This window comes from Verruconis gallopava (assembly GCF_000836295.1).
Source record: "Verruconis gallopava strain CBS 43764 unplaced genomic scaffold supercont1.11, whole genome shotgun sequence".
Taxonomy (NCBI): Eukaryota; Fungi; Ascomycota; class Dothideomycetes; order Venturiales; family Sympoventuriaceae; genus Verruconis; species Verruconis gallopava.
The window spans coordinates 384603-399205 of NW_015622147.1; the positions used below are offsets into that span (position 1 = coordinate 384603).

At 49.1% G+C, this 14603-nt stretch overlaps 4 protein-coding genes across 7 annotated transcripts; 3 read left to right on the top strand and 1 right to left on the bottom strand.

Moving 5' to 3' along the window:
• Positions 1–407: 407 nt before the first annotated feature.
• Positions 408–4060, bottom strand: PV09_04066. Of its 3 annotated transcripts, XM_016357358.1 has the most exons (4): positions 2553–4060; positions 1796–2501; positions 1199–1738; positions 408–1147 (listed from the first exon to the last, which is right to left on the bottom strand). In XM_016357358.1, the coding sequence occupies exons 1-4, from the start codon at positions 3693–3695 to the stop codon at positions 1122–1124; spliced, it is 2415 nt and encodes an 804-aa protein (XP_016214762.1). In that variant the 5' UTR covers positions 3696–4060; the 3' UTR covers positions 408–1121. The 3 variants fall into 3 exon arrangements, with proteins under 3 accessions (XP_016214762.1, XP_016214761.1, XP_016214760.1); XM_016357357.1 differs by having other exon boundaries at positions 408–1738; XM_016357356.1 differs by having other exon boundaries at positions 1199–2501.
• A 132-nt stretch (positions 4061–4192) lies between these two features.
• Positions 4193–6362, top strand: PV09_04067 (uncharacterized protein). The gene is made up of 8 exons (XM_016357359.1): positions 4193–4297; positions 4350–4365; positions 4422–4504; positions 4562–4644; positions 4695–4738; positions 4788–4892; positions 4943–6102; positions 6157–6362. The coding sequence occupies exons 1-8, from the start codon at positions 4295–4297 to the stop codon at positions 6244–6246; spliced, it is 1584 nt and encodes a 527-aa protein (XP_016214763.1). The 5' UTR covers positions 4193–4294; the 3' UTR covers positions 6247–6362.
• Positions 6363–6498: 136 nt separating this feature from the next.
• On the top strand, positions 6499–9738 carry PV09_04068. Of its 2 annotated transcripts, XM_016357360.1 has the most exons (5): positions 6499–6818; positions 6978–7987; positions 8036–8804; positions 8855–9010; positions 9060–9738. In XM_016357360.1, the coding sequence occupies exons 1-5, from the start codon at positions 6596–6598 to the stop codon at positions 9434–9436; spliced, it is 2535 nt and encodes an 844-aa protein (XP_016214764.1). In that variant the 5' UTR covers positions 6499–6595; the 3' UTR covers positions 9437–9738. The 2 variants fall into 2 exon arrangements, with proteins under 2 accessions (XP_016214764.1, XP_016214765.1); XM_016357361.1 differs by lacking the exon at positions 6499–6818 and having other exon boundaries at positions 6896–7987.
• Positions 9739–10970: 1232 nt separating this feature from the next.
• PV09_04069 (orotidine 5'-phosphate decarboxylase) lies at positions 10971–13082 on the top strand. The gene is made up of 2 exons (XM_016357362.1): positions 10971–11571; positions 11669–13082. The coding sequence occupies exons 1-2, from the start codon at positions 11256–11258 to the stop codon at positions 12472–12474; spliced, it is 1122 nt and encodes a 373-aa protein (XP_016214766.1). The 5' UTR covers positions 10971–11255; the 3' UTR covers positions 12475–13082.
• The last annotated feature ends 1521 nt before the right edge of the window (positions 13083–14603 follow it).

The following is a 14603-nucleotide window of genomic DNA, read 5'->3' on the forward strand; positions in this document are numbered from 1 at the left end:
AGCGACCCGCCTAACCCTGCAGAAACGGGGGGGGGGGGGCTGCCCTTTTCCACGGGGCGTCTTGGGGCGCAGCGTAGTGGGTCGCCTCAGCGCTCTCTTACTGGCTGTCCGCCCTCTTGTTTTGCTGCCCGTGTCCTGACCTGAGAGCGGCGTCGTGAGCGCCTCCAGATTTCTGCTCTCGATGACCGATCGGCTGATCACAGGGGTTCCATGCACTACTGTGTTACTACGCTCCGTCTCTGTTCTCTACCCGTTTCATGCTCCGCCATGTTTCACCTGCCGTAGCTCCGTAGATCCCGCCAGCAGTGGCTTGAAGCGGAATGGCCGTCGCATCATCTACATTGGACGCGCACGTGGTTGAGAGAGGAGAAGCTGACGAGGAAACTTGCGCCTGCCATTGGACTGATCACTGCTTTGGAATTGGCACCATTCATTGTCTGTCTGCCGACGAGATTGCATCTTGAGCATCTCCGTCGTGATTATGTCACATTCGACACGCTGCTTTGTTTCGAGCGTGGTGGGAAAAGAAGAAAAAAAAAAAAGAAAAATAAAATCGAACGCAGCGCCAACCGAATGCTGAGCTGCTGAGCTGCGTGTGCGTTTCCTCAGCCGCACAAGGGTATCATCTGGTCCTGTTGTGTTTTTTTTACCCATACTCCAAGCCCATGCTTCAGAATAAAGCCTTCATGGCAGCGAAAGACCTGCCCGCAGAGATGCTGCAAACCTCTGCTAGACACAGGCGTAAGTGAACTTTGAGTAGTCATGAATTGAAAAATGGAAACGAAACGAAAAGAATGGCGTCCGATCGGCTGTGAAAGTTAGTCTTCAGGATGTGGCAACTTACATGCATACCTTCTGCGGCACGAAAGCACGGGCACTTTGGCCCAGCTGGTGAAAGCGGTAGCGCCACTTCCCTCCGTCCTCGATATCTGAGTGCTGCATCGGCAGCCTTTATCCGCTGAGCTGTAACTACTACATTCGAAAAGTGACGATTCTTCAGGGCCTCACTTCAAGCCGCGGTGCAGTGACCGAGATCGAGCTGATCGGCCAGGCGACTGCCTCCTTCATGGACAAGGAGAGAGAGTTGGGGAGAGAGGACTCTATATACGCCAGACGTGAGTTCAGGCGGCCTTCAAACGCTTCGACTCTGGTGGCTGTCAGATGTGATGAGGTGATACGCGTGCACGCTTAGGCGAACCTTGATCGCTCCCATCAAGCAGACCATCCTCATCCTCTTCCCGGCTACGCTTGCCATGAGGTGAGGTCTCAGATGCTTCTTGCGTGGTTGCTTCTTGAGTTTCTTCATTTTCGGCCGCGAACTCATCGTCGTACGTGATTTCGTCTTCGTCTCCTTCCTCCGATTCGTCGGGTACCTCGAAGGTACCAGAACGCGCAGTTGCAATATCTGCACCCTCGGGTTGACAGTCATCTTGCACCCACTTTTCGTCGGCACCGTGGCTTTTCTCGTCGGATGGCGCTCCTTCGATATACTCTCCTTCCGCGCCGTACTCGTTATAGTCGTCATACTCTTGGTCAAAGGTGTCAGTATCTAATGTATGATTGTCGAATGAATCTGTGTGTTGTTCGTGGCTGGTGCCAAAAGACTCCTGCGCATTGGGTCCGGAGTTTGCAGAATCATAGTATTGAGCGCCATATTGACCTTCGTCGGAAGTGGCTTGATTATTAGCAGGGACGTCATCAATCTGGACTGCCTCGGACGTCTCATCATCATAGTCCTCTTCATCGGGATAACCGATCAGCCACATTCCTCCATCTTTAGAAATTGAACACTCACTTGGAGCTGTCAGCTGGGCTTCTTGTAAAGTTGACGATCCGGAAGAGCTCTCATCGCCTTCGTCTGGCGCTGCAACGAGCTGAGACGGTTCATTCTGATGCTCTTGACGATCTTCGTTCCAATCTTCGCCCTCATTTTTGCTACCATTCTCCGCATCACTTGCACTCCTGCGGTCTTTGCTTCGACGTTCGAAATTCTGGGGGTCATGTGCAGAAGCCTCCGTCTTCAAATTTGCAGTTTGCGCCTCGGCGTCATCGTCCTCGACCCGTTCTTGATCCTCTCGTTCATAATCGCCACTCTTCTCCTCTTTGTTTGCATCTTCTAATCCAGCTTCTTCAGCATAGTCATCACCTCCCTCAACCACACCATCCTCCAGCTCCTCTTCTTCTTCTCCTTCTCCTTCTCCTTCTTCTTCTCCTTCTTCTACTTCTTCTTCTTCTTCTTCCCCATCTTCCCCTCCTTCTCCTTCCTCACCACTGCTGCGCGGGGACTGCTTGAGTGTCTCGTCCTGATAAAAAGGCAGATCATACAGGCCTTTTTTCTCGCTAGCTGCCTTGAACAAGCTACTTAGTTGCGCTGATAATCGGTCCTTGACATTCATTTCGACGTAAAGGGGAGGGGGATCTTCAAATCCAGCATTACGCATAAGCTCAACGTAAACTTCTATAATCTGGGCAAGGCTAGTTTCACGGCAATGAGTTGAATCCTGTTCAACGTCAGTACATGTGATGCTTGCGGAGAAGTTTAGGGTGCTTACTTCAGGAATAGTTAGATTTAAGCTGTCGATGTAGAGCTCCAGCTCTAGATCATCATTAAGATCCTGATCCAGCACACTGCGACAAGCACGGAAGAAATCGATTAATGTGCTCGAAGCAACAGACGAATTTTGAAGCAAGAAGGTATTGGGGTCATCATGTTCAGAGGTAGGGAAAAGAGAATACTCTACACTTGAAGCGTAGTAAATGGTCACGGGGTGGAGAGGAGTCAGGTTGTTTATTTGGGTCGTTGTAGCCGCTTCTGGGGCAGATGCCAACTCAGAATCTGGACCAGAGTGTGCTCGTGTCAGCTTGTCCGCTCCATCTGTGGCGAGATCATCCTTGGATGTAGCAACAGCTTCATGCTGATTGGAGTGGGCCTGTGAAGACAGGAACGGCTTCGAGGATTCTAGGTGTTGGACTTCCTCTTCTACTGGGGGGATCAAGTCGTCTTGCCCCATTGCTTGGCTGGACGCATCTGTTGACTTCGCAAAATCTTTCGGAGCTATCCCATCAGACACCAAGCTGGGCTCATTTCCGACTTGCGGCGGTTTGGTTGGCTGCTTGGATATCGCCTCGACATGTGGAGCTAGCTCAGGTTTCTCGTTTGCCAGTGGCTCTTCAATAGCAGAAGTCGTAGATACAGCGTTAAGCTCTTGCGTAGGTTCGACCAGTTGATCCCCTTGGTCTTCCAGGGTTTCATAATCAATCAATGTCTCTTCTTCCTGTTCTTGGTATGTATTATCCACCTCAAGATCTACATCTTCTGTCGCGTCATATAAGGTCTCAGCAGTGGCAGGGCGAGAATCAAGGTCTATGTCCACGTCTTGAGGATTGTTATGAGTCTCAGTATGAGCTGGAGTGTCATCTTCCATGGTATCCTCCTCTGCGTAGGAGATTTCGTCACCATCATCGTACATTAGATCGTCGGCAGATGCGTGCTGGCCAGATGCCTGCTGATTGCCTCGATCTGTGGCGGCATCTTGAAGCATCCAATCTACGCCGTTGTTGGCATCATCGTCGCCCATGAAATCGAGATCTATATCTTGGTCGCCTCTGCCAGCATCGGAGGATATCTCCATGGTATCATCGGCCGTAGGTACACCCAGCGCTGAAGGCATGCCAGAAGTCGCCATGGTGGCCATCTCCAGAGATGAGACGTAACCGAGGTCCTATGAACGGCAGAACCGTTTCTATAGACGCAACTCTGTGTCCTCGTAAAAGCAGATGAACAGGATATCACAGCTACGTGTCAGTAGGGTAGGAAGACTTTGTTGCTTAGTTGGCATCAAAGCACATTTGTTGCACTCGTGGATGGTCAGGGTCGAAAGGTGAGGAGTCGCGTACAGGACTGGGAAACGACGGTTGCTACGCGATATGAAAAGGTTGTACGCGTTTTTATATTGATAATAGTATGCCGCTGGGTCACTTGCGGCGCATCATAGACAGTTGGAGCGTCTATGTGGATGCAAATTTCTAAGAAAGAGGTTGAGCTTCGTGAGGAGAAAAGTCGTGGTGCAGTGAACGGCCGCCTGGAAAAGGGAGCATAAGCTAATCTACTAAGGCACGTGATGCTGACGTAATCGAGGTGCCCACTCCAGGGTCGCAATTGAAGACAGCTGGAGCATCCGTATGGGGGTTTGGGAGCAGTTCTCTCGAGCATAACCAGTCACCCTTGCACCTTTGTTCTTTCTTTCTTCCCTTTACTCAATTCTACCCTCTACGCCCCTCTCGATTAGAAAAAATGGTGGGTGTGCTGACGAACGAGCAGAGTATTATGAGCTAACCGTCCGTTACAGATTCTCAACGCTTCAAGTATGTTCCGATCCGCACGGCGAATTTAAGCCACGCAAGCGCTAATAGCAGTCCAGTCATAACGCGAGGGGGCAAGATTGTGGTGTCACGATCGTTCAGGGAGATTCAACGCTCGAGAATAGAGGCTCTGCTAGCGTCGGTATGGAAATCAAAATGTCTACGTAGCCATAGAGCCCGACTGACTTCATATTTGCAGTTTCCGAAGCTTGCAAGCTCTGGCTCTGGATCGCAACATACTGTAGTAGAAGCCAACTCAGTCCGCTATGTCTGGCAGAACCTGTACGTGACACCAGAATACCATACTTGAAGCCATTGCTTACTCTTCTCAGCGAGGAGTTCTACCTTGTCCTCATCACAAATGTTGGCTCGAACAGTACGTTAACGGGAAAATTGAGTAGAATTGGCGCTTAAACAGCAAACAGTTTTGCAGGATATCGACTCCCTTCACTTGTATGCACAAGTTGTTACTAGCATCTGCAGCAAGACATTGGACGAGCGAGAGATTTTGAAGCATGCCTTCGAACTACGTGCGTACATCTCTACTCTTTGGAGCTGATTTACTGAGTTAGTGATTTAGTTAGCGCATTTGACGAGCTTGTCACCCTCGGGTATAGGGAAAACCTTACTCTCAGCCAGATAAACACGTTCCTTGCCATGGAATCCCACGAAGAACGGATCCAGGAAATTATTGCCCGCAATAAAGAGCTTGAAGCAACAGAGGAGAGAAAACGCAAGGCGAAGCAATTAGAAATGCAGCGGAAAGAGATGGCTCGAAACGCGAGGGGAATGGCTGGCGGAATGTCCGCAGGAATGGGCGGTGGTATGGGAATGCGGCCACAGTCGTATTCATCCTACACTCCTCCGTCACAACCAGTCAGTGTGCCTGATACATATGATGCCTACAATGCAGAGAAGAAGAAGCCCATGGCGATTCGTGGAAAGGGCATGCAGCTGGGCAAGAAGTCGAAAACTGGCAATGCCTTCGAGCAAATTCGGGGAGAACTTGGACCCGAGGCAGAGACAACAGCGCCTCTGGTTGCGCCAACTGTTACATCACCCAAGGCCGCACCTGCGAGTACAGCCCGAGCATCGCTGTCTGGTGACAGAGAGCCCGTGCACGTTGTTTTCGCAGAAAGCATATCTGCCAATCTCAGCAGAGAAGGCACCCTGGAAACTCTCGACGTCAAAGGCGATCTGCAACTGCGGATTACAGACTCGTCGCTCACCCAGGTTAAGCTCACCATAGCTGCGGGCGATACAAGAGGTGCAAATCTCATGGCACACCCGAAGGTTGATAAAACGCTTTTCAGAAACCAAAAGGTTATTCAGATGGCAGAATCTGGAAAAGGATTCCCTACAAACCAGACCATTGGAGTGATGCGCTGGAAAACAACACTCAAAGGTGCGGATGTTGAAGACCCACCACTCACCTTCACTGTGTGGGTTAATGATGCTGGAGGCAACACATGGAATGTCACAGTTGAGTACGAGTGGACGGGTGGCGATGCTCTGAAGGATGTGGTTGTCACAATTCCATATCAAACCAGTGAGCCTGCCGTATCGAGCTTTGATGCCGTCTACGAGGTTTCAGGAGACAGCATCGATTGGACTATTGGTACCGTTGACGGTGACAATGCCAATGGTCAGTTTGAATTTGAAGCGCAAGCTACAGATGACGCAGAATTCTTCCCCATGATGGTCCATTTCAACAAAACGAAACCGTTTGTAGACCTTGATGTAAGTATTTCATCAAAACTAGCTACATTGCTCAGAGGCTTACGCACTTGTCAGGTTACTTCGGTGCAACTACTTGGTGTAGGACAAGATATCAACTTCTCGAAAGAGGTCAAGTCGACGGCAGATAAGTACAAGATTGGTTGAAGCAATAGTATACGAAGATACTAGGTCGTTTATTTCACGCTCCGATGGTGCGGGGCCAGGGCAAAAATCAGCATTCTAGACAGTGGCATCTGAAATGAAAATTATGTTCATTGTGACTCCCGTGCCTTCATTTCCCGGATAATAATATCCTTGTTCAGAATTTGTGGAACTTTCTGTTCAGAGCTGAGTGACCAGTGTCTTCCAGATTTGATTTGTGTTTGTGCTCTTGCCTCATCGATTTCGAACTTCGAGTTATTCCCGAAACTTACACCTCCCATTCCAACAGAAACCACATGCTCTGATTAGCACTCATACCCATGAAAGGACTGGAATTTCCGAATGCTTCATCATGGAGACAGAGAAGACTCCAAGACTTTTGCTCCACGCGGAGAAAATACTCCCGCAGCCTGTGCATGCGCATCTGATTGCGTGCTGCCCAACGATGGACCTAGTCGCAGTGGTAAATCGGGAAGAACAGCTTAACGTATACAGGTTTGGAGGACAGCGCGCTTTTGGATTGCAAAGGAGAAGCGGTGAGAGCACAGTCGTAAGTTTGGGCTGGAAGTTTAACGGTAAGCACTTCGCTGCGTGTTTTTTTTGTCGCGTCAGTATTTTTTTCCCCTGTTGTTTATGACCTCATTTGTGTTCACAAACACACGTTTTGGGCCGTTTCTTTTTAATTGCAACATCTCTACCCGTGATAAGGACGCGATGCGATGCTGATTTGATAGGGCAATATCTTGCTGTCGGCTGGTCCGACGGCATCGTCGAGGTAGTGTCTGCCGAAACGGGCAACGTACTTCAACACTTTCGACAGCCATCATTATCTGGAAAAGCACAGGATGAATCTGGACACCAGTCGAAAGTGACGTGCATTGGATGGTGCCTTAACTTTGTCGAGGTCGAGTCGGTAAAAAGGAAGGCAGGTACATTTCACTCTGATGTATCAACAGCTTTGCCTCCGTTTGACGATCTTAATCCTGAGAATTGGTATGGACGACACGAAAAAGTCTCGCTTGATGACTTCCTCGAAAGGATTCCAGATCCCGGAAAGGTGAACTTGCCTCTTGATTTGCCCAGCCAACTTGCACGCCTAGATATCTCCAGCTCAATGCTCAAGCTTCCACCTCTTCCCCTTCTCCCACCTTCTGCATACAAGCATGATGACCATCCTTCTGCAGAGCTTTTCGCATCTCAAATTACTTTAGATGCTGCACTGTATTCCAACAGCATCCAGAACAATTCTCTAGAAGCATTGTTACTTGCACAAGACAGCGGAAATGTCAGACTAATTCTATACGACGCCCTTAGCATCGGTGAAGTCTCCCTACCGACTGAGTGGAGGCTGTCAACGGTGAAAATGCACAGGGTCGCATCTCATCCATTTTCTAGCACGTACATGTTTCTCGTAGGGCTACCATCAGACAATGCAAAGCCCAGAAGCGCTTTGCTTCCACTGTCATTGAGATTTTTGCACTCCAGTGGCAACCAGTTACACATCATCGAATCAAAGACAGCACAACTCGAGCTTCTGGTGCAGTATGTAGGCGAATGCTTGCTTGCACTCTGTCATCACTGGAAACATGCACAGGAGCTACCAGGCAAATTCATGGCTGGCATCAACGACGATCTAGCGGAAAAGAACGAACCAAATCTTGTTCAATCGTTATTCCATCTGGCAGCTACGGGAGATTGCCCCCCGACGCTCAAAGAATGGCTCGTGGACATTCTTGCAGAACGAGTAAGCACGCACATCTTTCTCGAAACGTTCAAGCTCTAAGCATAACAGGGACATAAACGATGGGATCATTCCATCACGCATGGATATACAAAAGTTCTCGAACTAACTCACGAAAACCTCCTTCCGGCACTGGATCGTTGCGTTGCGATTTTGAGCCATCTTCGAGGCCTTGCCATCTATTACGAGCACAGCCCTGTTTTCAATGTTCCCTACACTGCTTTCGACACGATATTGAACATCATCAGATGCATCCGCCTCCTTGCGCACCACGTTCTCTTGTACTGTAGCGAAGAGACACAGCAATTCCATACCTTTTCAAAGTGGCTCCGCCATGAGATTGACCTTCAAGCCTCGGATTCGCCTCCTGACCCAGCAGAAGAAGTCGAGCAAGACATCAACGTCGACTATTCGTTACTTCTTGCGTATATTCAAGGTGCACTTGTGAACAGCAAACTGGATCCCTTCGTTAAATGGGAGCCAGATCTTCCGCCAGTAACAGCATCTTTAAGTATGTACGACGATATAAAGAAAATTTTGAATTCGTTCAAGAAACGCGGCGACGTGGACGAGGAGCTCATCAATATGAGGGCGTATTTCGACGAGTGGATGAGACATAATCGAAGGTTGGTAGATCAGATTACTAGTCACCAACGAGCAAGCAGTTTGATCACAACTGGAATTGTGATTGAAGAGGGAGAGCCACTAGTCTCTGATATTCGAATGGTTTATGAGAGCACAACCGAAGGAATGCATGGCAAAAATGAAAACACTGTGGCTACGATTACGGCAATCGTTCATAAAAGCACCCCAAACCAAAGTAGGATTCATCATTATCGAGAGACGTCACATTGGCTGACCCAATACCAGTTAACTTCACGAAAATCACTCATGATACGGACTTCGAAGGATTCAAATCGATACGAAGCTCGCTGTCTGGCGCTGTGTCACTCCCCTCTGGGAACTTGATATGCGATCTGAAGTTCGAGGATGACCAGAGTTTGATGCTGCTGGTTACGCAAGATGGTAGTTTTCACACCTCCCACCATTCCTGAATGTTTGCTGAGATGTGCAGATCATCGTCATCTGGTATCTATTCCTTATACAGAGAGCATCTCCGCTTCCTTCATCAAGGGACGCGATGCTGAACTTTGCCAAGTACCGGATGGGCAAGCCTTGAACACCAATAGAAATGGATACAGCATATCTGATCACGAAATGAAACGATATACGAAGCATACATTTGAACCGGACGACAGATTCCATCCTTTGAAAATAGAAGTCAACGGAAGGCGCAACCGGCGATTTGTGGTAGCGCTTGGGGAAGATAAACGGATGATGAGAATATTTGATCTTGACTATAGCGAAGATGAGATTCCGCATAATCGGCAACCGGGAGTTGGGCTGGATCGACCAGGGGACGAGGATAGCGATGAAGTCATGAAAGACTGACATTAGCTTCGGACGCCAGGAGCTTGAAGTCGAGCATCCCATCGAAGTGGAACAAATGTAGCCACCAATTGATTTTTTGGGAAGAGAAAAAATTTCCATCACGTCGTGTACAGAGATCACTTCTTCAAGTACGGTCTGTTTCAAAATTGTCTTAGTCGCGACATATTCGTTGTGGAATCCTAGTCAACGATATCTTTAGTAGCTACAATGAGCAGTGTGAGGTTGAGAAAGATCGTCGTTGACGAACTGACATCGCAAGACAATGCAATCAGCGTTTCTAAATAGAAGAGCTACCGTCATTTTCATTTTGGGATCTGTCGAATTCTACGTCTATACACACTTTCGCTCGTTGTCTTGGAGAAGGAGCCCGAAGAAACGACACCGGTGTTTCCAAATTTGGAAAGGGAAGGACTTTGATCCGTAATTTACACCAAGAATTTACTTAGATGTCCTCAAAGTCAGTCAGCAAATAGGTTCCATCCAGTGAGCTAACCTCTTTTCACACTCCTTTGAATACACATCGCTTTGTTTTTGGTCGATCGAGATGGAGATCCGCGAAGCGCGGCCGGCCGACCTGTCCACGATCGCAGACTATTCAGCGGCAGTGTTCCAAAGCGACGAGCTCTTCTCGTGGCTCTATCCACGATATGAGGAATATCCATGGACAATTCGAGTGGACTGGCTGCAGAGGACGCGCAAGAGAATGGTCGACGTTGGGACAAGGATCTTTGTAGCCGAAATCGACGGCGAGGTTGTGGGGCACGCAGTCTGGAAACGCGTGGGCGAAGATGCAAATGCGGCAAAATGGATGGACGATTCTCTGTTCAAGAGTGAGTGGTGAGGATTGCGAACACAATCGTGTGCGTGCTGATCAACTGCGCGACGTAGGGCTTGAGAGGCTACTGATTGGCGTTGAGCTACGCTACCGAAGGATTCTAGACAAGGCGATAGATAGGGCGGCTCTGAAGCAGTATGAGACCATAGCCGATTTTAAGTTTTACAAGCAGTTGGCAGCGACCGGTTATCTGCATCTGGCAGGGCTTGCCGTCGCTCCGAAGCACCAGCGCAAGGGCATCGGGCGCGAACTGATCCATTGGGGGCTTGACGTAGCCGCAGCGGAGCAGATACCTGTCACACTGGAAGCTAGCATGGCTGGCCGCGGTCTTTATTCAAAACTGGGGTTCTTAGTCATCGAGAAGAACATCATCAAGGATGATCTCGAGGGAGTCGCAATGCTTTGGGAACCCATCAAAGGCTGTTGGCTTGAGCAGGACGACAGAGGTAATGTCAAACTGAAGGCCTCATCTGGATCAGGACAAGGATGCCCAGAATAGCCAACTCTGGAACTTGTCAGTCCACGTTGGGAACGCCAGCATGGCCGAAAGCGTGAGCCTATGCAGAAATTGATTACAGGAGTAAGCCCAAACGCTGCAGTGTAGATCGCCGGCGCGGTGGGCCGAAGCCCTGGCACCGAAAAAAAAGTGCTCACGAGTGCGAGGCACCAAGTTTGACTTGTACGGTTTGTGCCGCCATAGCATGTTTGAACAGCTTTTCTTAGTTCTAACGAAAAATTTATATCAAAAGGAGATTGGAGAAAAAAGCGAGCAGGCGTGGAAAGGGACCTAGAACGGTCAGCCGCCAAGGCGTCGTACGATAATCCAGACAGCGTCTGTTCACCTGCCTCTCTTCCAGAGCTTTTTTGTTTTTTTGTGTTTCGCCTAACTTCTGCTTTCTCTTCTCGAACTCAGAACCCTTTTTGGTCAGCTCGTATTCCTCTTCCTGAACGCTTTCGCTTTGCGAAGTTCGACGTGGTAGCTCGATGGCGCAAAGACATCATCCTACCTGGAGCACGTCCTTCAGGGACCGAGCTTCTCTGCCTGGCACTTCGCCGCTTGCCGCGTATCTTCTGCACCTAATTACGATCAAGAAGTCTAATCTGTGTGTCTCCGCCGATGTATCTACCACATCTGAGCTCCTCGCGCTTGCAGAGGAAGTGGGCGACTCAATATGTCTACTCAAGACCCACGCCGACATTATCAACGACTTTAGCGATCGGACTGTGAGAGGGCTACGAGACATTGCAAAGAGAAAACGATTTCTAGTCTTTGAGGACAGAAAGTTGGGAGACATTGGCAGTATGTTTGAGTTCAGCATTTCCTTCGATTACAGCCGGGTTACACCGCTGTTGATATGCAAACCCAAAATCCCTTCTGAGGACTAACAATATCGAAGGCACCGTGCAGAAACAATACACATCCGGGCCTTTATCGATAGCAAAGTGGGCTGAGATTGTCAACGCTCACATCTTCCCGGGCCCTGCTATCGTCTCCGCTCTCAAAGCTGCTGCGTCCTCAGCAATAGCCGACTACAATACAAAAGTGCACACAGAGGTCACTGCTGGATCGCCATGCTCTTCTACGAACCATGAAGATGAAGAGATGCATGATGACAGCGTAAAAGCTGGAGAAGGCTCGTTGTGTACTGAGAGCAGCGAGGGCGCAAGAGACTTGAGGAAAGCCAGCGTCGTCAGTGTCAGCACGACGATCACAAGCAAGACGGAGCCTATCAGCCCACAGCCTACGCCTTATATTGAAATGGGTGATACGCAAGGTGCGCCTGTCGACGTTTTCGCGGGGCTGGGCACGCCTCCGTATTTGCGGGCCTTGCTCCTCCTGGCCGAGATGAGCTCGGAGGGCAACCTCCTCACTGGCCCATACACAGAGATGTGCGTTGCGACCGCACGGCAGCATCGCGATTTTGTAATGGGCTTCATAGCCCAGCGGTCGCTCAACTCGGAGCCTGATGACAACTTCATCACGATGACTCCTGGAGTATCGCTTCCTCCCCCAGGACAGCCAGCTGTGACGGGCGATGGACTGGGCCAGCAGTACAACAGTCCGGAGTACGTCATTCTTGAGAAAGGATGCGACGTGATCATTGTTGGAAGAGGCATCATTAAGAGTGAGAACAGGCATCGGGAAGCAGAGAGATATAGGGAAGCCGCTTGGGACGCCTATCAGAAACGGATTGCCTCCTAGGGACTAGGATTGAAGTTGAATACCGGAAGCGAGGAAACTCAAAAGCTTGGATTCTCAAGGTAACAGCGCAAAAAGTGCGGCGAACGATCTTCAAAACATGATGAATTCTCTGGTCAACTCTCTAAAAGGTTCTCGATGGCGTCGGTACTCGATGCTCTGATGCTCCGATGCTCTGTGCGGCGTAACTGTATGTTGCAATTTCCCTTTTCCGGATAAAAGATTAGCAGGGAAATATGCACCGATGAGCTTTTCTTTCTTCCTTAACTTCGAGTTGGCCCTTTGCTCTCTTTTTAAAGCGTGATTTACAAAATTGAGACGCTTAAACTTACAATGCTCGCTCGTTTGTGCTGGACATGCTGATTAGCGATACGCTCGCCTAAAATTTTGGCCGGAACAAATTCAGGATCATCTGCGCATACATATCTTGTGCGCAGGCGCTCTTGAACGAGACGCCTAGGTGGATGCTTTTCTCTCGTGTTATGCACCTAATTCTGGGCCATTTACCAACTCAAATCACATCGAGTATGCTCTCTCTCTCTCTCTACGTCTCTTTTACGTGGTCATTTACATTTGACTTCTCTCTATTTCTTGCAGTCCCTTTTGCTCGCCAAGCTTCTTTTCGTGGGTCCGGAAGAGAAGGCCTGCAAGGGGTTCTTGACGTTGCATGTAAGCTGCTGTCTTGGCTCGTTGGCGAAGCTGCTGGATTCGGTGTGTTATGTCAACCCACGTCCGGTCTTCACTTGTGCCGTTGCCGGTTCATGACTCGGCCTCAAAGCGAGAAAGAAACCCGTTGATCATGCCGATGCACAATGTTAAAATGCTGTTGTTTCGCTAGCTGCTGTAACAAGGCGCAAGTAGAGTCCAGGTTGTGGTTGCCGTCGCGCACGTTTGTTACCACAATTAAACTTAAGAGCGAAGTAGTGCGGAAAACATGCCTACTCTTCCATCCTTTCCACGCATCAAACGAAACAGTTGATTTTCATGGTCGGCTAAGGGTAGCCTTCAATGGAGTTGGCATGGGCTTTCGAAGATGCTCCAATGCCGATCTTCCTTTCTCTAGTCAATCTTCTGGCTCATCACTGTCGTGTATTAGTCCCTTTACATGTCTTCCATGGAGCGCTAGATTGAGTTCCATACTCTACATTCTTTTATTTCTAAATATTCGGCTCAATCATCAAGTTTTCCCAGCCCAGGACCTACCAATGGCATTAACACAGCTCAATGAATCCTCAAAGAACGCGGCTAGGGAAGGTTTTTCGAAGTATGAAACGCAAGCGTAAAGATTTTACAACAGTCTATTTTTTTCACTGAGTAGTATTGCTTGGAGGCTGATCCGGAACTACCTTTACTCGCAAACAACTGAACTGACGATTTTGGGCAAATAGTCAACGGAGGAGGTGGAAAGTGTTAATGACCTTGACTTTTGGAAACGAGTTGAACGTGTCTGTTTGTGTTACTTAAATGGCCTATCTTCTGCCACCAAGGTTAGAGACGAAATAGTCGTCAATATAGGTAGACCATTGTAGGATTTGCGCCCAAGTTTATTTGAGAAGGGACAGGCGTTTTTGGGATCGTTGTAGTCCTTACATTCTGCCCTTTGACCTGGAAAAGTAGCAAGGTGTGGGGGCGTGAATTGACTCATGACCACGCGAGAGGATATATGAAGGAGAGACTGAGTGGGCAGTGAAAGGGGCGGTAGGTGTGCAAACACCTCTGCTAGGTTTGTGGGCTTTATGATTGATATGCCAATTTGAATACCATGGCAGGCAAGCGAAAGAATCAGCGCTCTGCAATCGCTCAATTTGAACGTACGTAGGAACGAGAGCATGCACTAATAAGCGTCTGGTCGTTTCGGACAGAATCCTTCTCGACGTTGAGCCCCATGTGCAAGCGACTCGGGCGGAGACGGCGATTCAGTAGGACAAGCACGCCGCAAGGCCGGTGAACAGTCACGGTCTGAAGAGCGCCAGCTGAAAGTAACACAGCATGCAGCCAACGGTGAATGCACATCGGTCCAATGATTGGCAAACGATTTGCGTATTGCAGGATAGCGTGAGCTGCAGTGATGAAAAAGGAGCATCGATTCATCCTGACGGCGATGATGGGTATTTCAAAGCTCCACTTGTATG